General features: G+C 36.8%; 1 protein-coding gene across 1 annotated transcript; it reads right to left on the bottom strand.

Moving 5' to 3' along the window:
• Nucleotides 1-862: 862 nt before the first annotated feature.
• RFTN2 (raftlin family member 2) lies at nt 863-27,606 on the bottom strand. The gene is made up of 9 exons (XM_087707462.1): nt 27,188-27,606; nt 24,316-24,499; nt 20,843-20,954; nt 18,593-18,911; nt 16,096-16,299; nt 13,796-13,914; nt 11,600-11,703; nt 4,839-4,917; nt 863-1,694 (listed from the first exon to the last, which is right to left on the bottom strand). The coding sequence occupies exons 1-9, from the start codon at nt 27,324-27,326 to the stop codon at nt 1,431-1,433; spliced, it is 1,524 nt and encodes a 507-aa protein (XP_087563588.1). The 5' UTR covers nt 27,327-27,606; the 3' UTR covers nt 863-1,430.

Raw genomic sequence — 27,606 nt, 5'->3', positions numbered from 1 at the left:
CGGGTCTTTGGGAGGTAATTGGCAGCAGGCGGTCTCTCAAGTAACTTGTGTTACTGTAACATTCACTTGTGCAGTTTGATGAAAGAAATGGAGCAGTATATTTTAAAGCAACATTTGGTCCTTGGCATTCTGACCATGCCAGCTGAGGTTCATGTGGAGGTTTAGATGAATATTTGGCATAGTGGCACTCTGCCTAAAGCATATGTCCACTCAGGAACGTTTTAATCTCCTAATTTAACACAGTTGGGGAGTCAGCTGTAAGCGTTTGCTGAAAAAAAAATGGTCTAATGCTGGACTGAGCAGCTGACTCTGACTATGTCGGACAAATTCCTACTCAGTGATTACAGCAGCAGATGGCCAGGAGTATAGGAAAGACTGGAATTTGTCCACCTGTTTTTAAAGTGGCCTTATTGGAAAATAGAGACCATTGTGATTTTTTTCTCAGATCTAATATCAGGACAGGGATACATGGTCTGCTTTCAATGAAGTAAGTTCCTTGATTAGGCTATCATTTATTCAGATATAATAAAAATAGCAGAAGTAAATTGAAAATCATGTTCAGTGGTAAAGGTGCTGATAGGTAGTGTCCAGAGCACAGAAAACTCATGTAATTTTCTTCCCTGGTGTATTTCTAAGGAAAATTCCTCAAGTGAAGATTCATACAGACAAAATACCCCATTTATAGCAGCATTTAAATTTCTTTTCTGCCTGCTCTGGTCATTTTTCCTTCCCCAGACTGAAGCAATACATGATCTTCTTTTTTTAAAAATGCAGTCAGATATGAAGAAAAACCCATTTAAAATTAATAATCAGCTTCACAGAATAGTCCTCTCATGCTTTCCCAGGACAGAATCTAAAGGCATTTGGGTAAAGTTTTATTTCTTCAACTTCTCAACAATTTCATGTTACAAAGCACTCACAGATATTTCAGCAAAAAGGTTTTATGATCACCATTTGAATTTTAGCATTTTAAAAACAATGAGAGTAAAAATGAAGCTCAGTAATGACACGGTTGTTTGTAAACCATTTTAATTTATTCTTAATCCTTGTTATGGTTATAACGGTTTAATAGTAACATTGCATCATATTGTCACACTGTAGAAAAGGTTATGCTTTCCAACAGGGAAAAAGTCAACAGCTCTTCTATAGCTGTTTCCTTTCCAGTTGCCAGGAAGATTGCAAAGAAAGCCACCAGCAGTTTATAGCATTGTTCTAGGAATGTAATATACCAATACAATTGACTTAATGTACAAGTTAATAATTCTATAAATGCGGTAGAAATAGTTCCATAGATTCCTCAACGTGGTTGGCAAAAATGACTCCAACATATACCTATTTGAGGAAATCAAACAATTATGCCTATGCATGTTAATAAAATATTACATTTTTACATTCAAAATACCTATAGGTTCCTCTTATTAATTTTCTGGTCACATACAAGTAACTTGAGTGACTCCATCTTCTTGGTCAAACTGTCCTTCCTCCAGTTCTCTAAGCATGCCATCGCTGCTCTTGAACGCAGGGAAGTTTCCATACTGGGCAGATTCATCCTTGGGCCAACACTCTGGAGAAGGTGCTATATGGAAATCCTCTGTAGGTTGCATGTGCTGGACAGGCTGAGAAGTAGCTGTGTCTGATCCAACTTTTCCACTTATGTTCAACTTTTCTTCTCCAAATTGCTTAGTAGTTTTTTTCTGAAATTTAAAAAAAATTAGAGTTGATATAGGCCGTGACCCGACAAAAGCGCGAACGACAAAACCACGCCGACAAAACCGCGGCGCTAAAACCGCGATGTCAAAAGCGCGCCGACAACAGCGCACCGACAGAAGCGCGATTTAAGTTAAGGTAAGGTTTAGGGTTAGGGTTAGGTTTAGGGTTATTTTTAGGGTTATATTACAGCGCACTGTTGTCGGCGCGCTTCAGCGCTCATTCGTCGGCGCGGTTTTGTCGGCGCGGTTTTGTCACCGCAGTTTAGTCAGCCGCGCTTTTGTCGTTCGCGCATTTGTGGTGGAACCGATATAGGCAGGGATCATTCTGAATATGAGCTGGGATTTAGAATGGCTGGGTAGAAGTTGAATTTAGATTTGTTTTTCAACACACAGTTTTTACAAAGCAAGCTTTGACAACATCTATTGTGTATTTCTACAACCAAATCCAATTATGGAATGTAGTTCCTTATCCCTGTCTTCATAATTATGTATAGCCAGCACAGAGCCATGCCAAGTTCCCAGGAGATTGAAAAGATTTTAGATGTTAGAGAGGATTCTGCCAATGTCTGCACAACATTCCTTTCCTGTAGTTGGAATCAACCATCAATTTAACAGGCTATAAATCTGGCACTCCAGCATAGAAACCCAAGTGCTACGGGATCCTTAACCTAGTCCTGTTTTGTATACATTAAACAACGCTTGTTCTCATTTTGACCTAATAATAGTATTTGCCAAGAGGTAACTTATTAGACGGATTTTAAAATAAAACTCTAAATTAAGCGTCCAGTGTTAGTATAATTCTTTCATAGTGAACTTGATTCCTAGTGACTTCATGCCCATACTACTTTATTACCAACCTTACAGGCTTTGTGATGTTCTTCAGCCTTGGGATTCCCTAATAATTTCCCGTCCCATCCAAGAATAAATCAGGGTTGATGCTGTTTAGGGTCTGATCCAAGACAAGGTTGGCTAGATCATGCTACTTCCTGAGCTACTGCTGTACAAGGTTTTCAAACGGTATTCTTGTTCATTCTAAGTTATTTTAGCAAATCACCCACCTACCCCCTTTTTTTTTGCATAAAATAAAGTCTGAATTGGGAAATATCTTTGAATTGCACATCACACCACCTGTGATATATAATTAAACAGCATAATTATACATAGATATTTTTAAAAGCCAAATAGCAACTTTGATGATGATTGTACCCTCAAACAATTTAAATCTAAAATATAAATTAAAAATTTGATGCATCCAAATAGGAATGCATTTATGTTTTTCAGTTTAAATATTTGATTCCTAGTCTTACGGAGATTTTTAAAAAAACATTTTAGCTTTTAAAATACAGTTTCTAAAGGCCACTTTTGTATATTTAGTATTACTAACTGGAACTGAAATACTAACCCCCAAATTTCTTGACCAAATGTTTTTAATGGTTCTTCTTTAATTTCCTGTTACTCTATAGTACAGTTAATTAAATGACTTAGAAGCAAATATTTCTGTAAGAAACAGCTTATCAATTAATACATTAAATGAGTGGTACAACATTATAGATTTATAAACTTGTTTTAATCAACTAGGATTTTTACGGTGGTGGTTATTGTATGATTAGTATATCATATTTTTAAGTCCAATTATTTAAAGTTTAGTCTCAGCACTGAAAATTAATTGAGACAATTGCAGTGTGATATTGCTCAGCAAATCAAAACCTTAGTCTATTTAGAACCATGGTGGTGCAGTGGTTAGAATGCAATATTACAGGCTAACTCTGCATTATACTGCCAGGAGGTCAATCCTGACCTGCTCAAGGTTGATTCAACCTTCTTTCCTTCTGAGATTGTAAAATGGGGGCCCACATTGTTGGGGCCGATGTGCTGACACTCTGGCAGCACTGCCAGAGTGCTGTAAAAGACTGTGAAGCAGTATCTAAGTGCTATTGTTATTGCTATAACATAAAACTAATTAGAAAGAAATATTTCATTGAGGCATTCTAGGAAGAAACGTTTCTGAAAATCTTTATGTATTTCTTTTCTGAAACAATGGATTTGTTCTACCATACTGGCATGCGAACTGCTTTCCTGTCCCTTCCATCTTGTTTTAATTTCTTTCATTCCCACCCCAAGAAATATAATTTTAAAATCAGGAGAAAGAAAAAATTTAAGGAGGTGCAAGCATCCCTCATAAAACATGAAATAGACTGCTTTTCTGCCCTTGCTTAGCATAATAGCTCACCCTCTTCAGGGGAGCCTTTCGAAAGAAGTTTGAGAAGGGAGGGGGCTGCCCTGGGGAAATGATTACTGAAATGAATGAATGGCTCTAAGAATTTAAGTCATGCTAGCCCTGCATTTGCAAAATGCAACCTCTTAAAAATGGATAAACTTTCTCATATTAAGTATTAAGTTTCTTTGGTGTCCAGACTAAGTATGAAAACATGTCATCAACTTGTATCCCCCCACCCCTTTAAACACTTTCAGACTTTTTTCAGGCATTTTTAACTTGTTGCCAAGACTGCTTTAGGGAAGAAGAGAGAGAAAATGAGCAAAGAAAACAATTGATCATTTACAGTCCTTTGTGGCTATTTCCTTTGATCCGAATCTCAAAATACAATATTCATTCTATAGGCAACTTGGCTTCCAAAAAGATTTAATGGGAAGGGATTGGATGCGGCAGTACAGAGGACAGGAATATGCAGCGAGATGCCTTGTAAGAAAAAAATGTTAATCAGTTCAGGCCCTTAGGAGTCTACACAGAAACCGTGACTGCAATCCAGAATTAAAACAGTTATTAGTTTCACCAAATCCTGCTAAAAAAAAGCTGACTAATGGACAGTGTGCATAAGGAAACGGGCAAAAGATCACCCAAGGACATCACTTTGGCAAAGTATTCTGAATCTTTCATTTTCAATGTCCTTTTTATCTCACAAGGAAATGGATAACAATTTGTCAAATAGCTCATCCTAGTAATTGCATAACTCTACACAATGCGCTCTTTATAAGGGTTTGGAAAAAAGAAGTGCTTTCAGTAATAATGGAGTTCTTTCACATATTGTCATATAGGTGTTACAGACTTCCAGGGCATGCCTAAGAGCTTTAGATGGTTTTGCAGGGATTATTTCAGATGGTTATTCTTACCTCAGGTATCTGGACAGCTGGGTTCCCCATAGCTGGCCGCTGAAGGAAAACAATTTGCTTGGTGGCTAGATTGCCTTCACTGAAACATTAAAGAAACAGTTTTTAAAATTCTGTCTTTCTCTGGTTTTGTTCATATACAATTCTACAGTATTCACTGGAATTAATGAGGACGAAACTGGACCAAACTTTATTAGAGAGGTGCCACATACAACAAACATACTTGTGGGTGTATTTAACACATTTATTTATATATTGCTTTCCTTTTAGCATCCAGCAAAAAAGACAGTACTCCTTTCAGTCACAACAGATTCAATCGTATGCTATTTCAGCAAGGGAGGAATCTCATCTGCCATCTGGCCCTGTTCTCAGGAGCCACTTCATTCCTATCTACCAAGCAATTCTTTTCGATGCTAAATGTTGTAGCTTATGATTTTCTTTATACATTGTTCTAAAATAATCTCCTTAAGTTTTTTAAGTCAGCTGTCACCCCATCATATTATGCTTTTTCTGGAAAAATTGAGGATGAAATGTCCCATACAAAAAAAATATATAGAACATCAATATATCATCAACATCAATATCATATTCATGAAATTACTGACTCTGCTTTTCCAAGCAAATTTTTCTCTTAATATTTAAATGTACTAGCAAAATTTATTCAGAGGCAATGCAGCCTCTAAAATTACCTTATCTTCAGTGAATGAACAGCTACTCATGCCCACATTTGTTACATCTGTTAATGTAAATAGTACATATTTGGCTTTCCCTAACACTAATGTGCCCAAGTCATATTTGACCTTGGAATTAATGATCTGTATTGATGAGTATTTTAAAGCAGCATTTTTATTTTCATTAACTTTTTTAATTTCATAAACATTATGAAATTTTTTGGACTGTAACACACACAGGAGTATAAGACATACCGGATGCACCATGATTTTGAAGAGGTAAATTTAAATTTAAAAAAAAATGTGTTTGCACTCTGCAGGCCTCCCAAACCCTCTGCAAAAAAAAAGGATATGCAGACCTTTGGGAGGCTTGTAGCGTGCTCCTGGGGGCTGGGTAGGAAGGGTCAAAAACTAGCAAAAAAACACCCTGATTTTAGCAAAAACAGGCTCTTTTTGGGAAAAAAGGGGCATGCAGAAACTTTGGGAGGCTTGCAGAGTGCTCCTGGGGACGGGGGGGGGGCAGCAAAAACACCCTGGCTTTTTGCTCATTTTTGCCTTCCCCAGCCCCCAGAAGCACTTTGCAAGCCTCCCAAACCCTCTGCACATTCATTTTTGCAAAGGGGGGGTGGGAGGCCAGAAAATGCTGTATTCAGTGTATAAGACGCACCCAGATTTTCACCCTGCTTTTTTGGGGGGGGGAGTGCATCTTATACTCCAAAAAATACAGAGTATTCTTATAACTTTATTTATTATATATATTTTTATTACAACATTTGTCTGTCTTGAAAGAGCTTCCTTCATCCTAAATATTGTCAAATAATCTGGGTCCACATATTATGCAAAGAACCAATGTGGTTTGTTTAGTTTTGGTTTGGCACACTATGTGAGCTCCATTGTTATTACGTTCATCCCAAAAAGTTAATTTTTCCCTCCAGATAGTCCCATTTCCTCCTGAACATATACATGACTTTTTTTGTTGATTTGTTTTTGCTTTGGGGGGAGGGGGTGTTTTGCTTTTGGCAACAATAGCAAAGTGTCTTCCAGGATTATTTTTCATCTAGACTGCAGCCCTTGTTTTTCCTGATAGCTTCTCCTCAAAGCATCTAACCAAATTCCCACCAGGATTAATTTGTTCAAGATTGATCAAACAGTGATTTAGAAGATTGGCTTAATACAATGCCTGATATTAGCAACAGTATGATCTGAATCAAACAATCAGTCAATCAATCAATCATTAGCTTTGTAAACCATGGGATTCCATTGAGAATGCTCATGGATTATATTAGAAAGACAAGAGAAAAAGGGGACTTCTCAGTTATTTTTCTGGTGTTTTTTTTTAAAAAGGGGGGTTAAGAATTTATCTGAAACAAGTCATCTTTCTATATCCTATTTTACGTTGTGACACCATAGAATCATCAAAGGCATTAACTCATGGCTAAAAGTTTAAGTTTAAAGAAATGTTCCATGCCGAAGTACTAAAGCTGCTTTAAAGAACAACTTTAAAATAGACCTGGCCTTATTAAAATGCTGAACACGATAAATGCCAGGGGATAAATTCACAATTGAACTGAATGAAGTTGGGATTGCCCCTGAATTTCAATGAAGGAGGGAAAGAAAGTACATTAAAAAGATCTGTTTATATGTTGAATTTTCTTCTTATATTTTGTCTTAACAAAAGATATAGATGGACTTGGATCGAAAAATGAGGAAAAAAACACATTGCTGCAACTAGATATTTATCATAGCTTTTGCCTTTTTAATTTCCTACTTGCAGATTATATTTAATGGCATTATTGGACTTGTTCACCAGTAAGAATTGAATTTATACGGATTGTTCTGTTTATTTTCATAGTGGAATAACTACAAGAAGATAATAAATAATTTAGTGAAAGACTAAATTACATAATGCATCAAATGCATCATATGCTGTTTTGACAGGATATATCACCTTGATTTCTGTTATAGTCAGTAAAGATAATGTGAACCATATTAATGACAATCATGCTAAGATGTCCAAATCCCTGCTGGCAGATCTAAAGACAGAGAAGCATTTGTACCCTTCCATCCATGTTTGACAACCTCCACCTTTCACTGCAAAGGAAAGCTTACAATGTCCTCCAAAGTCAGGCTTGTGGGCAAGAGTTGAGAGAGCTTGAGTGGTTTTTTTTTTTTAACTGAAATAGCCCAATACTTTTTCTAAAGCTTTATTCATTTGGGACTTTCCAATCCTTGAAAGGGTTTTTTGGAAAGTAGTATCCAAGGAATCCTATGACCCATGGGTACACAGGGTGACATCTAAACCTTGAGCAAGCAAAAAAGTGCTTTCATATGTGTAAGAAGGGAGAAATTCCAGTAGCTCTTCTTACCACCGTCCCCATTTTCCGGGGGGGGGGGGGGATCTTTTTCTACAATGGTTGTTTTTTGGTGGGTCTACTTTAGGGAGAGGAACAACAGGAAATCTTACTGTGAAAATAGAAACTCTTCTAATTACAGGATTTAAAGAATTATTTTGGGGAAAATGCTAATATTCCTGTAATCCTCTGAAGAAACTGTGTGTGAACTGATGCAAACGAAAACTTCTCTGCATTTGGAAGAAAGTAAAAGCTATTAATATTCCACTTGCGTACTGAGGTCAGAGTTCAAAGTCTGTGGGAAAAACAGAACTGCAGACTGAAAAACATGTTATTCTTTTTTTTAACCATGTGAACAACGTCGCATGACAATGTGAGTATAAAATGTTTCACACAAATTAATGCAGCGCTTCCTCAATTTTTAAAATGAAAGTAGTAACTACATTTATAATTTACAGTTGCTAGCAGTCTATTCTGGCAGGTGGAGAGAGTACTTTAAAAAAAAGATGACTTAATTCAGTAACTTGGACTGCACTTTTAAAACTGAACCAAAAAACATCTTCCTCACTTATAACCAATTTCCCAGATGCGTCAGGACTCCGATTTAGCCATGAATGTGCCAAAACAGGCTTCCAGGCTACAGATTCCTTTGTACAGAAATGCTTTGTGCCTCATTCATGTGGCTGATCCAATTCCCTGGCTGGTTCACATAGTCCTCAGTCAATAAATGGGGGCTGGAATCACTTGCTTTAAGAAGCTGATAAAGAAAGCTTTGAACTTTTTTAAAAAACGTTTTCCCCTGATAGCTGATTAAGAAAGGCTGCTGTCCCAACACATTACATTGGATTGATCTTACGTCCCTTCTGATCACCTATATGTTTTTAAAGGAAGAAGTAGATAGGATGAACTAATTGTTGGAAAACGAGTGCTCAAAATACACTTTTACATATCAGGTTTTTGTAGATTGTTGTGTTATTTGGAATGATACACCAGTGATTTAGAAACTGTCAGGAAGACAATAGTAATATGTGCCTTATTTATATTAATAATTTTTATGTGTATAAGGTGAGGAATTATCAATTTCCCATCAGTTGTACAATAGTCCAAACTTGGCTCTGCCAGTTAGCTTGGGGCTCCAATGGGGGAACATTACATTGGAGGTGGTTGATTAACAACAAATCCCACCTCTCTTCCCTTCCTCCATGTCTTTTAATTGGCTTGTAACGTTTGGATTTTGTGTTGCCTTATTTATGTTTTTAGCTTTCATCATTTTTTATCTTTTATATTGTAAGCTGCTCAGAGTTACCTTGAGATAAGATGGGTGGCCCATAAATTTTATAAATAAAATAAAATCAGTAAACTATATTTGAAAATCATTTTATCTTTGGGAGTCCTTTTCAGAAGACTAGCTAGAAAAGCAGATTTAACTTCCTTTTAAATATGTACAATTTCCTCTTTCTCCTATTAAATAATTATGTTCAGAAATCTTCATAAGAAATGAATGCTTTCTTTGTGGACTAGTATTTCTTTAATTGCATATGATAAAAATAAGTTTTGCATTTGTTACAATTTGATACAATAAAATATTAGGATATGTGGAATTAAGAATAGTTCTAAAGAACAGGGTTAAATGTATGTGTGTATGTGTTTGTGTGCATATATGGACATGCGTACGCATACTGAATAGCTAGTTGGCATGTAACTTTGGTCCCCCATTTGGCAGCTGTGATGACAGCCTTTACCCCTCTATGTGTAGGAAAGTTATAGTTCATGATCTACACCCATCTTTACATGCCTTATTTTCATAAAGGACTTTTATTTATTATTACTCCAAAAATACGATATAGTTTTGCTTATTCATTACTACCATATGATAGCTATTTAATGACCAAAATGCTGTTTCCTGCAATAGTCCCTTGGTTATAAAATATTTCAAATTTCCTTTTTTCCCCTAATGCCCCTTCTGTTATCGACAAATACTCAAGATAAGGATGGTGTTTATGAGCTGAATCTATTTGCCTTCATTCTATATGAGCTAAGCTTGTTCTTCTTGAAAGACATGCTTTTTGGTCTGCAAAGATACTGATGGAAATAATGAGATACTATATCTCCTGGTAACTTTTCTCAGTTGATCACTTTAGCGTGCAATAGGCAAGAAATGTAATTCTAGGAGATGAGACTCCTAGGACACTTATTTCATTCAGGCATTTCAAACTTTAAATGCTCATCTTCAGAAAACAGTAAATGTTAATTTTTAATCTGTAGATGAATATTTCTAAGATATTATTTTTAAACTGGGAATTCAAAAATTGCTGTTATCCCTGTGAGAAATACCATAGAGCTGTCTGGAATACTGATTCTGCCTTTCAGTTAAAGAGAATTGGTGCAGGACCTAGGCCAATTCTCATGAAATAAATATCTAATTGCTTTAATCAATTCCTAAATTACTCTGCCCTACAACAGATTAAATGGAAAGGTCCCCTCCACCCCCGCCTCTACTCAAGCAATTGTTATTGAAGTAGTGGGCCAGCTGCCTAGGAGGTATCATAGAGAGAGATTGTTTAATTGTGCTATCTGATGCTCAAATACCAAATAGATGTTTAGGCCATTACAGCACTATGCAGACATTAAAAAAGGAAAAATCACCAAGGTGGAATATAATACAGATATTTGCAAATATGAAAGCTTTCTTTGTGCAGACATCTAAACTATTTGTTGTGTTCTCAGATGGATTTGAGTGAGATGAGCATGGATATCATCCATAAATACATAGACCAAGGAGATGTCACATGCCACGTCTTACTGCTTGTGTAGTTCTGAATCATTCATTAATTATTCCATTTATTCTCATGTTTGCTTTACAGGTAGTCCTCGCCTTATGACCAGTTGAGCCCAAAATTTCTATTGCTAAGTGAGAGATTGGTTAAGTGAGCTTTGGCTCATTTTATAATCTTTCTTGCCACAATTGTTAAGTGAATCACAACGGTTGTTAAGTTAGCAACATTGTTGTTAAGTGAATCTGGCTTCCCCATTGACTTTGCTGGTCAGAAAGTCACAAAGGTGATCACATGACCCTGGGACACTGTAACCATCATAAATATGAGTCATTTGCCAAGCATCTGAATTTTGATCATGTGACAATGGGGATGCTGCAATGGTCATAAAGGTGAAAAACAGTCATAAGTCACTTTTTCCAATGCCGTTGGAAGAGTCATTAAAGAAACTGTTGTAAGTAAGTCAAAGACTACCTGTATACTCTTGTTGTATTTAGCAAGTAATCCACAGCTTCATATTTCAACAAGCATTTCCTAAGTTTCTCAATGATCCATTCAAGAGGAAAAATGTAGGGCTAGTCTCTGATTCAGCCACCATTCTGCAAATCTCAAATGGTGGCCTGAAACATCATTTCTTTCAGTCTTTCAAAATCAAGCACAAGAATACCAAAATCTCATGAGATTTCCCATATCTCAGCAGTTGCACATTAGATTGCTGAAATTTCATGGATATTTTTAAAAAAATATTTTATACGTATAGGCACAAATCTCTCTCTCTCTCTCTCTCTCTCTCTCTCTCTCTCTCTCTCTCTCTCTCTCTCTCTCTCTCTCTCTCTCTCTCTCTCTCTCTCTCTCCATACATACACACACACACACAAACATATTATAATATTATAATATATATAATATTAATATATGTATTCAATTACATTCTCAGAAATAGGAAGATAAATTGTTATTTCATCTACCTGTCCAGTCGTATGACAGGAGTAGGTAACACACATGTTAAAAGCCAGCCAAATTCAGCCAAAGTGTGCAGTAAAGGACCATAATCAGTTTTGATTTCACTGCCCTGTTAACAAAAATAGATACAGAAATATATACGTAAGAATAGGGTAAGCATTTCCACAGACTAACCACGAGATGTAGAGAGGAAGGAAGGGGAAACCCAAAGATCCATGCATATTAAAAAAGGATGATTAACCATTAACATACAAAAAATAAGAACAGTATGCGCACATGCATGCACAGACATGCAAATACTTTTCTGGCATAGTTATGTTTCTTCCTATTACTGTTCTGGTGTGTTTATAGAAAGAAATTTGACAATTACATATTTATTTTCCTAAAGAAATTCAGTTCTTTAGTTCCATTTTATTTTTAGTGTAGAAAACACAAGTCAAAACGTCTGTCCATTTGTGGTAATGCATGCCAAAATCTGATTTTATAATATTTACTATAATAGAGCAACTCAATGCTGGTCTAATCACAAATAAAATCCCATTCCTGGAGTTGCAATCTTATTCAGTTTTACAACACACTGGAAATTACATTAATATATACTTTTAATATATATGACTTATCAAACATTTTAAAAGTTATGATACATATCATTTTCTTTTCCATTGGTTAAATAATAATTTTGTTTCTGTAGCAGCATAATAGTTTTTAAAGTGTTATGTTATATTACACAAATATTATTACTACTCGTATAGTGTCAAAAAAAAATTCAAATTACATTAGGTCAAAAGATTTGTGTGTGTGTGTGGTCTAGAAATGTTCTTGTTCCTCACAGCGCTTTTTCCCTAATCTTCTATTTAATTTCTAAATGTGATTAAACCTAAAAGTACATATATATTGTGACTTTAATGATGTAAGTAAATTGAAGAGCTAAGAACAAAGAAGAAATTATCTGTTGATAGATAGATAGATGGATGGATAGATGGATGGATGGGGAGAGGGAGAGAGGACTTTCCCCTCATTGAAAGTCATATCATTACTGTTGGACCTTTTTTTTAATCATAAAAAAGTTGGGAAAGGGGAAAAAACTAAGCAGTGTGTAATTCTCCTTCATCTATACATGAAATTTCTCTAGAATGGAGATTTTTTCCCCAGTTTATTCCTGTCTCTTTCTGAATTCCAAAACTCCCACTACAACAGCTGCCTGAATGAGTTACTTGAAGCAATAATAAGAGTTCGGCAACTTCTAGATGTTTTGGACTATTTCACAGCTCCTTTCTTCTTGTATATTAGCTGAGATAAATCAAAGTTTAAAAGTTCTGAAGACTTCATTATTTGTCCCTGACATATATAGTACAATGATTTCTGATATAATTTAAAACTAATCAAAGACATTTATTCCAGTTGTCAACACTTATTTATGGAATAATTTGGGGAACTGAACTGATCAGCTTTTTTGTGGGATGAAATGAGTAATTATTTTGTTCTTCCAAGTGGAGGTGTATTACAGATATGCATTGTCAGTGAATGGCTGCTTCTTTAGACAAACTTTATGACAAAGAGTCCTGCATTACAACATATAAAATATACAAATCCAAATGGAGGATGCTTCTCAGCATGAACTACCGGTATTCAATATATGTGACACAGAAATGGCAATATAGTAAACCCTCTATTTAACAGTCTTCAGTGTAATTTAGATTTAACAGACAAAATACTCTAGATCTGAGTTGTTCCAACAAATTTACTGTATAAGAACAGACTTTCCTACCTTTTACTGCTAACAAAAAGGAATATAGCAGGGGAATAGAAGTTGAGAGACTAGAGTATAGGACCAGACATCTTAACAAAAAGTGGATGGTAGAAAAGAGGGATATGGAAAATTTAAACAGAACATTATCTTTAATGACTACCTATCATCAACAACTTTTTATTGTGACAACCACTCCTACCATTGTTACTGTAAAGATTTGGTCTTTATGGACACTAGAAAACAAAGATATATACAAGGAATGATTATCTAAAATGATAATTGAAATGTGAGTTATTTTCTGCTGAAACCTCAAATACGTTTAAAATTACAAGATATCACAAACTTGCTCACATATTGATTATTTTTCTAATTGTATACTGAGTTTATGTAAACCCTTGAAATTAATCAGGAAGAGTAATTTAAATGGTCAAAAACAAAAATAGGGAATTACCTCAATGACAGTCCATTGTTCTACAACAATAGCATCATTTCCTTTCCTCTCTGAACCTGGAAACCCCGGTTCTTCTTCATATATAAATAACCCTTCTAATGATTTGGGCCCAAAGTCAGCTAGAGAAAGAAAAAAAGGAAAAGTAGTAAATAATAGTAATTTAGAAAATATCTAAACTGTATAGTACTATACTTATGTATTAAGAGGAGTATACTTTCCTTTTCTGTCTCACACTTGATCATTCTGATATGATTGTGAATGAACAGGATTTGGTTAATTTATATTACTTACTTACTTACTTATGTAAGGTTTAGACCAGGGGTAGTCAACCTTTTCATACCTACCGCCCACTTTTGTATCTCTGCTCATAGTAAACTTTTTTGACCGCCCACTGGTTCCACAGTAATGGTGATTTATAAAGTAGGGAAATAACTTTACTTTATAAAATTTATAAAGCAGAGTTACAGCAATCCCCTACCACCCACCATGAGAGCTGGAACACCCACTAGTGGGTGGTAGGAATCACTGGTTTAGACATTGCTCATCTTACTTTCTAAGTGACTGTGGTGGTTGTTTTTTTCCTGTCAAATGTCACATATCTTGGGTTTCTATGATAAGTAGAGTTAGAACGGGTAGAAATGAGGTCAGAGCCCAAAGTGCATTTGGCCATTACCCCCTGGCCAGCTGAGTTCAGACTTTTTTAAAGCCATTTTTTGCCCTCCCCAGGCTCCAGAGACTTTATAGGAGCATGGGGAGGGCAAAAAGAGCCTCCCCCACCCCCCTGGAGGCCCTCCAGAGGCTTCAGGAGCTTCTCTGAAGCCTCTGGAGCACAAAAAAACAGCCCTATGGGCAAACCGGAAGTTTGGGAACAGACTTCCAGTTTGTTTGTACGGTCAGTTTAAGCCCTCCAGAGGCTTCAGGGACCTTCAGAAGGCTTCCCGGAAGCCTCCGGAGGGCTTAAACCGACCCTATGAGCAAACCGGAAGTGACTTCCGGTTTGCTCGTAGGGTCGTTTTTTGCCCTTCGGAGGCTTTAGAGAAGCTCCTGAAGGTTCCTGAAGCCTCCGGAGGGGCGGTGGAGGCTGTTTTCACCATCCCCAGGCTCCCATAAAGCCTCTGAAGCCTAGGGAGGGTGAAAAAAGTATGCAAAATATGGGGGGAGCGCCTCTCATGCATGCATGCGCAGGGGGGGGGGGTTGCGCGTTGCATTATGGGTGTGGCACGCCTGCCCATGACCCCCCCCCCCCCGGCGCTCCCCTTCCCTTATGGCACGCGAGCCAAAAAAGGTTCACCATCGCTGGAATATGCAGTATATTTCTTAAGCACAAAATGAATTTGACAGCCTCATTCTTTTCCAAATAAAAAGGCAAATAATGTACAACAGCAAAGCAAATTCTAGGTCAACCTTCTTACTTGCTTCAAGTAAATCATCTGCTGTTTATTTTACTTTTAGAAAGATTACATTTTAAAAATTCAGTTTAAAAGGAAAATGCATTTGTTAAGAATTCATAGTCCTCTGTATCTATGAGATTTATGTATTAGTTCATTTCTTAACTCACTCCATGTCTAGTTTTAATTTTGTTGTTGTTATTAGTTGCAAAGTTTGTGTCCGACCCATTGCGACCCCATGGACAACGTTCCTCCAGGAACTGTCCTCTACCATCCCCTGGAAGCCTTTAATAAGAAATTCAATTAAATTCTAGAAACTAAATGGTTTAGATATAAATAAGAGTAAAATCTGGGAACTTAAACTTGGCCTCTCCTACCAAGAACAAATTTGAAGTTTGAAAAACTGCTTAATCTTTTCCAAGCCTCTTTATAGCTTTCTTCTGCCCAGCTATTAGTAGTTCTTATTTTTCACTCCTAAATTAAGGGTGAATAATCCCTCTTTCTCTCTTTGATTCTCTCTTGGTGGGAGGAAAGGAAGTGAGACTTCCCCTCCCCCAGCCATTCTGCTCAAAACAGTTGGTTCTCTACAGTGAGAAACAAGTGATACGTATAGACAACAGCTGGTGGGGGGGATCTTCATCGCTTCTCCCTTCCTTCTGGTGATCTTTTAATAGTTCCCTGGGAGAGAAAGCCAATGAGGGATAAATGTAGCATCTATAACTGGGTGGATGACAGATGCAAGCTTTATCTGAAAGATTTAACTATCCTGAATCCAACAGACCACTGTCTTTATTTACTCTGCAGCCTATTTTAAAACTTGCACACACTCTTTTTTTATTGTTTTGAATTTTCTGAATGAATTTTACTAATATCCTTATTTTTAGATATGAAAAAGAGTATCCTTATCCTTACCTTTAGAGGCTTCCCAACACACAAAAGTGTCAATTAATGACAGCCCTTGTCTGTAATAAAATGTGGTTAAATCTAACCAATCAGCATCCAATGTACTAATCACAGGTCCTTTTCTTGACACTTTCAGAGACAAAATACCGTCATGATAGGTCCAACTGATGGAATCATCTTCAAAGACATTGAAAACTGTATATAGTTTGGTGTCTGAAGAGGAAAAAAACCCATGGAATAAAGATATTAGGGTAATATGCATTGTAAAAATGTCAATGGGATTATATTTATAGACTTTTTAAAAAATCTACAACATTACATTTTTGCATTAAGAATACAAATTAAACCCATATGGATAAAAGTCCAGAATTACATTTGAATACTATTTTAATTCAAAGTGATATATCAATCCTTCAATATGTAAGCTAAAATGTTGGAAAATCCTACCATGAAAGCCATCTTAATTCAGGGGCTTAAATCCAAACTCTTCATTTTCTCTGTACAGAACATAGTCTCCTCTTTCAATTTACATTGCGATTTGCAAAATGTTTTTCTTTCCTTTATGTATTGTATTGACAGGATTTTTCTTTCTCAGTCTTTTTCTAGCATCTAATACCTACACTTCCATTCTTAAATTTTAATTGGTTCATCTATTGCAGCTACCGTCATGCATCTCACCAATAATCTTGCAGCTGTAACTATGCTGTGGAGATCTCACTTGGATTGCCAGTTTGCAAACTAAACTTGGCAACCCTACATCCTAATATTTCCAGCCAAATTATCCACATGACATTGATATTTCTCTCTAAAGTTCATTCTCCTTTAACCAAATTCATCCTCCTCTTCCACCTGCAACGTGCTCTACATGGGGCTGCCCTTGAAGAGTATTCGGCGACTTCAGCTTGTCCAGAATGCAGCCGCGCGAGCGATCGTGGGTGCGCCTCGGTTCACCCACGTAACACCTATCCTCCGCGAGCTGCACTGGCTGCCTGTTGGTCTCCGGATTCGCTTCAAGGTGCTAGTTGTCACCTACAAAGCCCTTCATGGTATTGGATCTGGATACTTGAGAGACCGCCTGCTGCCAATTACCTCCACTAGACCAATAAGATCCCACAGACTAGGCCTCCTCCGAATTCCATCAGCCGCCCAGTGCCGACTGGCGGAGGAGGAGGGCCTTCTCTGTGGCTGCTCCGACCCTGTGGAACGAACTCCCCGTGGAGATTCGTACCCTCACCACCCTCCAGGCCTTCCGCACAGCCCTTAAAACCTGGCTGCTCCGGCAGGCCTGGGGCTAAAGTCTTCCAACCCCACTCCGAATGGTATGATTGTTGCGTTTTTAGTAGTGTATGGTCCTTGTTCTGTAATTTGTTTGTTTCCCCTTCCCGTGAATTGTGAGCCGCCCTGAGTCCCCCCAGGGAAAAGGGCGGCATATAAATAAAGCAAATTCCAATTCCAATTCCAATTCCACCTACTCCCATTCAACTGTTTGCTGCTACTTTTTATGATTCCCTTTATTCATCTTTCTCTCTTTCTCTCTCTCTGCCCAGAATTCATCTTTTATGGCATGGTGATCTTTGTTTTACAATTTGTGAGGGGCTGGGTGCTACCATGCTAATTTTTTCTAATAAAGTCAGTGCCAATTTTCTCTAAATTACTCAGTTAAATTTACTTTATTTTGATCAACAATCCAGCAGATGACACTAAAACATAATAAAAAACAATAGTGTTCAGTTTTGCATCACCTATTGCCTGATTTTCATTGCGGTCACGCAAATTTAGTTACAATATAGGAGATTAATGGTTTTGTTTACTTGTTATTATTTACGAAACAATCTGAAAGGAGGTTTACATAATAATCAGTACTTCCTGAGAATTGCTGCGATAGAGGCTAGATATAATTATTTTGAGTATCCTATGGAAGTTGTAATATATTAACATGGTGTACAGTTTTTATCTGCTCAGGTTTGCAGGGGCAGTGTGTTGGGCTAGTGGGGTTTTAGAGGGAAGGACGCTGTATCTTCCTTTAAAAAGTTTTTCACAAGTTGGGAAAGATAAGAATCTTTAATATTTGGAGGATTCTTAAGTGTCCTTGGCAACCTCAGTTCTGGGCTCTGGGATACCGTAATTGTTGACTTCCATTTGATACTCCATATCATTTAACCTTTGAAAGAATATTTGTTCAGCCAATTTTTATCCTAAAGACAGTAAGACTGGAGAGGATAATACATATGATGTTATGTTTTGTTCTGTTGTAGTTTTCCAGATGGAAAATAATTGTTTAAAAAAAAGTATAGGGATTACATTTTTCAATTTGGATAGTTTGTCCTTGCTGAAAAAAGGGCCGATAAACACAAGGATACATAAGAAAGGTTTATGAACACCTCCATATATGGTTGTACTGTTTGATAATCCTTCTCTTAAGCTATTGTTCTTAAAAATTGATTCTTCTATAGTTTGAGATAGCTACATAGTGCATGTAGATGATACAGATGATGTGTTTAAATACCTTCTTTTTCCTTGAATTTATTTGGGCTGGGACAGCCTTCTCTTCCATCTTGAAAATCAGTTTTTTGTACTGGCTTGACATCCGGGTGAATTTCTTCCTGTATTCCACTCTCAGAGGATTGACCACTCAGTATCCCTTCATTCAGGATTCTAACATTTTCCTCTGAATCATGGTTCCTCTGCTCTCTGTTCCTTCTGCATAGTGTCGAGTCAGACTCCATATCTTCACCCAGGTTTGCACCATTACAGATTTTAGATTGAGAGCAAGACTGGGTTATAAACCCAACAAACTTCATTCCTCTTTTAGCAGCATCATTGACCTATATTTTTCAAAAAGACAGTACTAATTCAGTGGGGTGGATATGCATATTGTTCACTAAGAAAGAGTACAGCTAATTTATGTATGATGGTTTTATGTGGATACACAGAAAGAAATATACATTGATATATAAAAATAGCACATCTATTTTACTATGAATGTTATGAAACAGCCACCTATTCAAGAATTTCAACTAACTGTAAAACATGTATCTTCAGTTTTACAAAGAGCAGGATATATGGAGCCTTTCTTTTGCCTATTTGTACCTGGGTAAAAATTAATGATATGTAAATGGATTTTTTAATGTTATTTATTTGTTCCTTTGAGTCAGTGTTGAATCCTGACAAGAGCCTGCACAAATCCCCACAGTTTACTTGCAGAATTTCAGAATTGGTTTGCCATTCTCTCTGTCCTAGACCCAACAGAGAAGGGCTGGCCCAAGGACACCCAGATAGCTTCTTGCTTAACTCAGGACTAGAATTCACAGTCTCCCAGTTTCTAGCCTGATGCCTTAACACTTCTTAATTAGCTCTTAAAACATACTTGAAATGTCTTAAACATCAATGCAAAGGTTTAATAAATGCTGGTGTTCTGGAATTATTTATGTATATTTCATCATTATTATTTTTAGAAATATTTCAAGGTGGCAAACATACCTAACACTCCTTATTCCTTCTATTTTCCCCACAACAATAATTCTGTGAGGTACGTTGGGGTGCAAGAGAGTGTCTGGCCCACTAGCATTCATAATCTCCTGGTTTCCAGCCTAGTGCCTTATCCACTAGACCAAACTGGCTGTCATTCAACATGATATTCAACTTTTCATCATAGAATGTCAACATGGAATATTTTAAGGCTGCATTCTGCAAGCTTTGCAGAACAGTTGAGGGACTCAATTTACATACAGAACTAAATATATGAGTCAGTAGAATATTTCATCAATAAGGCCCTGGAATTCTTCTGAAGAAATCCTAGTATATTTTTCTTTTCTGAATTTAGAAATCAGGTTTGCGTGTAAAGCAGAAATGGATGTGAAAACATTTTCCATAGCTGCTGCCACCACTGTTTTGTTCAACTACCCATCTTTGACTCAACAGAATCAACAGGGAATGGGAAGAGTTATGGGAGAACTCAATTGCAGGAGTCTATAAATGGGGTGCTAGCATTATTTGTAGTGCTTCTGCTCTGCTGCAATCAAATGATTCTCAGGGTTTGTAGGTTATTTTAAAAGTTAAAACATTTGTGTGAATTTAAAACCAATCAAAACAGTCATAACAATAAAGCCAGTCAACAGGTTAGCTCTGCATAAGAACAAAAGGGAACACACAAATACCCACTCACACCCACACAAAAACCAAAAAGCAAGATGGCATCAATAGCAGTAATAATAGCAGTAGACTTATATACCGCTTCATAGGGCTTTCAGCCCTCTCTAAGCGGTTTACAGAGAGTCAGCATATTGCCCCCAACAATCTGGGTCCTCATTTTACCCACCTCGGAAGGATGGAAGGCTGAGTCAACCCTGAGCCGGTGGGATTTGAACCGCTGAACTGCTGATCTAGCAGTAGCCTGCAGTGCTGCATTTAACCACTGCGCCACCTTGGCTCTTGGAAAGACTCAAAGAAAGCCCCCCCAAAGCAACCCAGTTTTTAGACTTCTAGAAAACTGACAAGGAGGGGGCCAACCTGACACCCTTCAGGAGGTTGCTTTATAGTGTTGGTGATGCCACAGAAGAGCAGTGCTGCCCATTCAACCTCTTGGAAATGTGGAATTATGAGAAGTGATTGAAACAGAAGATCCAGAAGGTAAGTTACGTTATGATCAAGACAAAGTTTAGTATTAGATATGTATGCTTTTGTTCATGAACAGTATCTGAGTTCTCAGAGTAGGACTATAGGAAAAGTAAAATATCCAGCGAAGATGGTCATATACCTTCTCTAACACTTCCTTAACTGTCTCGTTTGTTAGTTTTTCATACGTTAAAGGGCACTCTTCAATCACAAGCCTGGGTTGTCTTGGCTCTCTCATTGGTGGATTCTTGTGACTAAAACACAGAAAGAAAGCAGCCTTTGTTGAAATTTGATTGATCTTGTGCAAAATACTAACAAGCAAAAACTTTTTTCATTCCCAAAATTTATAAACTGAATGTTGGCAACTCTCTTGTTTAGGTAGCTCTTCCGTTATTCTTGATTCTTTCGCCCAAACATGTTGCTGGGCACAGAACTGAATTACCCATTGAGCAACCTTGTTTACATTTCATTTAAAGACTAAATATTTTTCTGCTGAAATATAAAGTAAAAATATGTGAGTTAAAAAGGAAATTTCCTTCAGATATTTTAAGAGGTTTCGTTGATGGTATTCTAACTGTAATGCAAATCTGGTGAGGGTAAGTTTGAGAGACTTAATTTGAGCTACAAATGCATTACTTTTTTGTAATGGCTCTGGGGTCAGAGCTGCATGTATGTGCAAGGTATACAGGAATTTAGGCATATTAAGAATGTTGTTGAGGGTTAGAGTTTGGAGATTTGGTGCAAACTGTTTGGTTAAGTTAGGAATAGGACAGAGCTATGGAAGCCAGTTCTTAGACACCGTAAAGCAGGACCTCCCCAAGTTAGCCCAATTTAAGCAGAGTATGGAGGAGGTAAATCTGTCTAGTGGCCTGGAAGTTATTGGAGGTCTTTGACTGCCAAGACTCCCACAACTGTAGCAGAGAAATCTGGAGTGACCTCCCTGGCTGAGTAGCTTAAATCTGGGGCTGAGTACACAAGCTTATTGTTCTGGGAGACTTGAAACTGTCATTCCTGAGTGTGAATTTGGAAGCAACTCAGGAGTTTATGGTCACCAAGCTGATCATCAACTTGACTAAGTTATCTCTGGCCTGACTCACATGTGTGTATGTGTGTTACATATTATACCTGCTTTTTATATCAGAGCTGTGGCAACATTGGGATATAACACCCACTCCCTTGTCTTGGGCAGATCACTCCCTGTTGACCTTGGAGCAGGAAGGAAGGACTTATTTGATTGGTCTACTCCAGGGATCTGATAGATTCTTTTGGGTTAGGGTTCTGGTTTTACTGAGGCCATTACCACCTGTAACAAGAGGATGATAATAGCCTTGGATTCAGTACGACCTGTGCAGTTTTGTTACACTTGTGGAGTTTGGAGAATTCTCATTAGTTTTCAGAGGAACTCCAGGTAATGTAGCAACATAAAAGATTTCTCGGGTTCTGCTTGGTGAATGTGAAAAGTGAGCCCAACTAAGATAATGAATTGGATAATTTCAATTTATCTTTCAACTTTCCCTTAAAAAAAAGTACTTGACTTGAAGCTCCAGATAAAATAGTTTCAAAAAGGGGTTTCATCATGACAAACAGCTCTTATTATTTGAGATTCACCAAAATGACACAAGCAATAAATGACTGACTGCTAAGTCAGAAGACAACTGTTTTCTAACAATTAGTTAAATTTAAAGATTTGAAGCTTAAGAAGCTAACAGTAAGGAAATGTTACTGTCTTGTCCTACATTGTTTATGAAGTGCAGATAGCCGTGGAGAGGACAGGACTGGAAACTTTTATCCTGTGAAATGCTTTAAGTTAACATTTTAAGGTTTAAGTGGAGCTTAGTATACTCATTATCTCAAGCTTTAACAGCACTTAACATCTCACACTCACATTTAGATAATGTAACCTAGAAATACAGTTTTTAGCTATGTTGAAATAGTTCAGAAGAGTTTCAAGAGTTGATCCTGAATGAGTTCAATAAATAAAAAATTGTAAGTAGCTCTCAAGAAGAATACATTTAGAACTAATACCTCTGCCCTTTTTGTTTTATATCATGATATTAATATTAATATGCCAATAATAAAGATAATATTATTATGTTAGTTTTAGTGTTACAAATATACATTAAGGTCATGTAGGGTATTTTCTTGCAATGTTTGTTCTTTTTCTGGATAGTTTCCTCCTATTTAGGAATGCTACAGTTCTCATGCTGAGAAAATAAATGAGGAGAAAGGAATATTGTGTATGTAAAAGTATTAAAGATGGGGTAAAATATAATAAATAAATAAAATAACCCTATAAAGGGCAACTTGCAGTTCTGATCATGCTTTCAAAAGTAATCAGCCTCTCCCCCAATAATCTGCTTGTAGAGCAGGATGAGGAGAGTAAAAAAAAACAAAGAGGTTGTTAAAAAAATGAATCAAAGACAAAAAAGAGGCTTGTCAGTAAGGAGACAGTAAGGAGACAAGAAACACTGAGATGTTTCTCAAGATGGTTATAGTCACTTTTGGGTCAGGTTTTTGACACAGTTTTAGAACAAGCCAACAATTGGTACCCAAACAGACTGACATCAGAGAATGCAGCCTTGGACAAGTAAAATAATGCCCAATTTCCTACAACATAAATTTTAGTTAGGTAAAAATATACAAATATATGAACTGATATCCACCCAGTATATAAGAGCCGAGGTGGCGCAGTGGTTAAAGGCAGCACTGCAGGCTACTTCAGCTGACTGCAGTTCTGCAGTTCGGCTGTTCAAATCTCACCGGCTCAGGGTTGACTCAGCCGTCCATCCTTCCGAGGTGGGTAAAATGAGGACCCGGATTGTTGGGGGCAATATGCTGACTCTGTAAACCGCTTAGAGAGGGCTGAAAGCCCTATGAAGTGGTATATAAGTCTAACTGCTATAACTGCTATATAAGAATATATAAAAGGCTACTTAAAATTGATTTCACAAAGCCTATTTTTCTAGCTTGCTATCAGTACCTAATGTTCTGTGTGTATTATGTTTAAGTTCAGCTTCAGTTTTAAGCAATTCTTCATTGGAGATTTAATTTAAGAATCTCAGAAGTATAGCTGGAAAGTCACATTGTTGGTCACAATTACAGTACCAACTATTGACTAGCTAAAGATTATCAAATGTGTTTTTGCATAAACATTCATGTGCTGGATGTAACTTCCTCAGATGCATAAAAAATTATCTCCACTAAGAGATATGCACAGGCAAGGGTGCAAAGAGAACAAAAATGTCAGAAGGAAATAAAAGGTGTACTATTTTCATTCTATTTTTATCTGATGTTACTGCTTGCTTGCATCCCTCTCCCACATTTTCTATTTCTAAAGGGAAAGAGCCATCAGGGTCTCATCAATCAATACACTATGGAGGATGGAGAGAATATTATTTTTGCAAGTCTCCAGATTTGAATAGCTATTTGCATGGGGAATAAACTAAGTCATGCAATTTAATGCAAGATCTAATTTGATTCTAAGATGCAACAAAATTATGACATGGTTGTCATAATAATGGTTTTACTGTTAAAGCAGGGAACAATTTTTTCGATGAAGGAATTCCACTCAGTACAAAAGCTTGCTAGAATTTAAGCATTTCTTGTATGGCATACCTGAATTTGAGACGGACAAGCACAACTCGATAGATGTGACTTGCTGGAAAATGCCTTCTTTGTCCAGGTGACAGTAAAACAGGATGAATAGCTCCTACCACATATCCTTTATTATAATACTTCTCCACATTCTTTGCAATATCCAAAACAGAGCATATTTTGATAATTTCTGGATTTGAGATAACTAAAAGGATTAAAACAACAGAAACACTTGATATAGAATTCAACATTTAAAATAACTTTTTGTAAAGATTAAGTTGTACAGTTGTACAACAATTCATAATCATTAGAGGGGTCCACTACTCACTAACTATTCACTTCAGATATTTGCTAACACTATCTCCCTCCCAAAGTCCTGCTGCCCTGCCTCATCATAGTGGTAGGAATAGTGCTCCTGGAAGGGATATGTGAAAAGTCAGGATTGGATGCTAACAGTACATACACTTTAGCAGGGTCGCACAAGGTGTGAAGGTCATTCCATATTGCCAAAAAGCATGACCCGTCAAAACCGCGTTCCACAAAAGCGCGGTCGACGAAATCGGGTATGTGACGTCATCACAACGCGATGAAAAAGATCAAAAAATTGAAATAAAAATTAAATTACATCAAGCCGATTCACATAAAGGTAAGGGTTAGGTTAAGGGTTAGGGTTAGGTTTAGAGCGTTAGCGTTACATTTAGCGTTAGGTTAAGGGTTAGCGTTAGGTTTTTCGTTACGTTAAGGGTTAGGTTTAGGGTTAGGTTTAGGGTTAGGGTTAGGTTTAGGGTTAGGTTTGGGGGGGTTAGGGTAAGGTTTTCGCTTTATTTTTACATTTTTCGATCTTTTTCGTCGCGCTGTGATGATGTCACATACGCGCTTTCGTCAACTGCGATTTTGTCGTCCATGGTTTTGTGGTGGAACCGCCAAAAAGAGAAGCCAAGTCCAAGAAAAATAGAAATTTCAGAAAAGAACTTAACAAATAATTTCAGAGAGCTGTTGTAAGAGAAAATAAGCAATATTTCAATCAATCAATCAATCAATTTACTAAGAAAAAACTACTTTAAAGAACACAGTATTGCCTGTGGCTTCTATTACTATAGCAGTAACAGAATATAGGGACTTAAGTGTTGAACCATTAAGTGTTATAATAACAGGTGCAGGGAGAAAGTTAAACAAATTATATTTGTTGTGGTTGCAATACTAACGCAGCGTTATTAAATTATTAAGTGATTTTTAAAACGGAAGTTTATATCACAATAGATTTTGGCCTATATATATATTGCACATCTGAATTAGGTATTTGTTTCTATTATACACACTCAAGGAGTTTGAGTAGACACCAGAGCCTTACCACATATGAAGTTCTGCTTTTGACACCAGTCACTGTCCAACTATTTTCAAGCCTTGTAATAATGTGGTATTAAAAAAAAAAAACTAGAAAGAAAGCATACTGGGATTCTGTGCTTAATAGAAAGCTTGTGATTTATAAATGGCAGAATGTTTTCACCTCTCAGTATAACCAATAATGTACAGCAAGACTAGAAGTATTCTAAAATAAAGAAGCTGGCAAATAATTGCAGTTTTGTTCACCTTTCCGTCCACTATCAATAAAATATGAAGGAAAGAGGGAAAGAAAGCAACCCCAATAATTGGTTTTTAGTCTCATGTTGTTTCTGGAGTCTTCATACTTAACCTTACCATCTCAGGTTCTACTGCTGGATTTCATTGCCTCCGCATTTGCCCCAATAGGAGTCTCCATTGAGTTTTGCCTAGTTGCCAGAAATGGAAAGGGCCTTCTAGTAGTAGTAGGACAAGATTTGATCCAACTGCTTGTTTCATTATGATACGTGATCGAAAAATGGCAATGTCATCACTCTCTCTCTCTCTCATCTATCACCTCAGTTACAAAAGTAACTGCATAAAATTGCTAACAGTTGTTTGAATTATTAGCAATATGATTATTTTTTACAAGAAATAATCTCCATCAAAGTACTTTCATAATCCTGAAAATATACATATTTAAATCAACTGCTACCCATTAAAATAAAATAGTGTGATTTAAATCAAAAGCCAAATGCACAGTTATAACTAATATTATTGCATTTGATTTTAGACAATCAAACATGAAACTCACAAGTATTTGTTACTTTTTTTTCTCCTCATAATGAACAAAAGCTGTTTCATCCAAAACCAAAGAAAAATGTTAAAAAGCTAACATATAGTTCAGTGGTACTGTATAACACTTCATAATGTATCCTATACATTATAAAATCATTCTATTTAAATTATAACTATGACCATGTTGACGCTGACTGTAATATGCAAGTTGTCTTTTGGATCAATACCTACTAAGTTCTACACAAAAAAGCTGATGTACAGACCCAAATAGCGTTATAAAAACTTCTTCAAAAAATTCCCAGAAGCAACTTTTGCAGAACAGAGCTGCCTGTTCTTAGTGGGAAGCCATCTGGGACTATTTGTTTATTTTTTTTCCACTTTCTGTGACATGAAGTTGGTTAGAAACAAGACACCCTACAAAAGAAGGAAGTAGACCTACAGGATAGCCTGTTTTTAACCGCACAGATGTCCACGAGCAGTATAAAACAAAGAAGAGTACTTTCAACTATATTTGTATTTGATATCTTCAGTGTTCCACTTACTATCAATAGCTCCAGCTTAATTCTGAAGGTCTTGAAAAGTGACATATTTCTTCAGAGATACCCAGGTATGACAAGCACAGGCAGAGAAATGTTTCAGTAGTCATTTCTAAATCCTTAATCTAATAAGCAGTAGGGGAAAATGAATCAAACTTTTTTTTCTGTATCTAACCGTAAGAAACACATTTGGCTTATACAGTATGTTCTTTTGAAAGGTTAAAACACTTCATACATACCTTCTAATGTAAAATCCAGCAATACGTACTCATAAGCAGAGTCTGTTTTTGTTTCCACTTGCGGTCTCTTCAGCGTTGAAAATATTTTTCCAGGACTGCTGTCATCTGAATCTTCTAGCTTTCTCAGCCCACACCCCATCTTAAGACCTGGCGGATGGGTGTAAGGGGGAAAGTAAGGAGAAGCTAAGGAAGAAACTCTTGCAGGCACAAAATCGGCTTCTCTCACAAGACGGGTTTAAAAACAAGCAATGTGTTTTAGATCCTCTTTATTGCTGTTAATGAAACATCCAAACAAAAACCGATCTTCTGCTCCCAAGTTAGAAAAAAGAGATTTTTTCTCTCCATATTTACAGCAAGGCACAACCGCTCTTAAAGATACCAGGCACCAAATTCAGGAGGAGTACTACTCCTCTTTCAAA

The sequence above is a fragment of the Thamnophis sirtalis genome, unplaced genomic scaffold (genome assembly GCF_051295495.1).
Source record: "Thamnophis sirtalis isolate CommonGarterSnake01/CBP01778 unplaced genomic scaffold, rThaSir2_p1.2 scaffold_1, whole genome shotgun sequence".
Taxonomy (NCBI): Eukaryota; Metazoa; Chordata; class Lepidosauria; order Squamata; family Natricidae; genus Thamnophis; species Thamnophis sirtalis.
The sequence above is the reverse complement of the archived record's forward strand: the minus strand, read 5'-3'. Positions and strand labels throughout refer to the sequence as shown.

Coding starts and splice junctions, on each gene's coding strand:
- RFTN2 (XM_087707462.1), bottom strand. CDS start 27,326: ATGGGGTGTGGGCTGAGAAAGCTAGAAGATTCAGATGACAGCAGTCCT. Junction 20,955..24,315: donor CTTGTCCGTCTCAAATTCAG/GTATGCCATACA, acceptor TCTGTGTTTTAG/TCACAAGAATCCACCAATGA. Junction 11,704..13,795: donor AACAATGGACTGTCATTGAG/GTAATTCCCTAT, acceptor TTTTGTTAACAG/GGCAGTGAAATCAAAACTGA.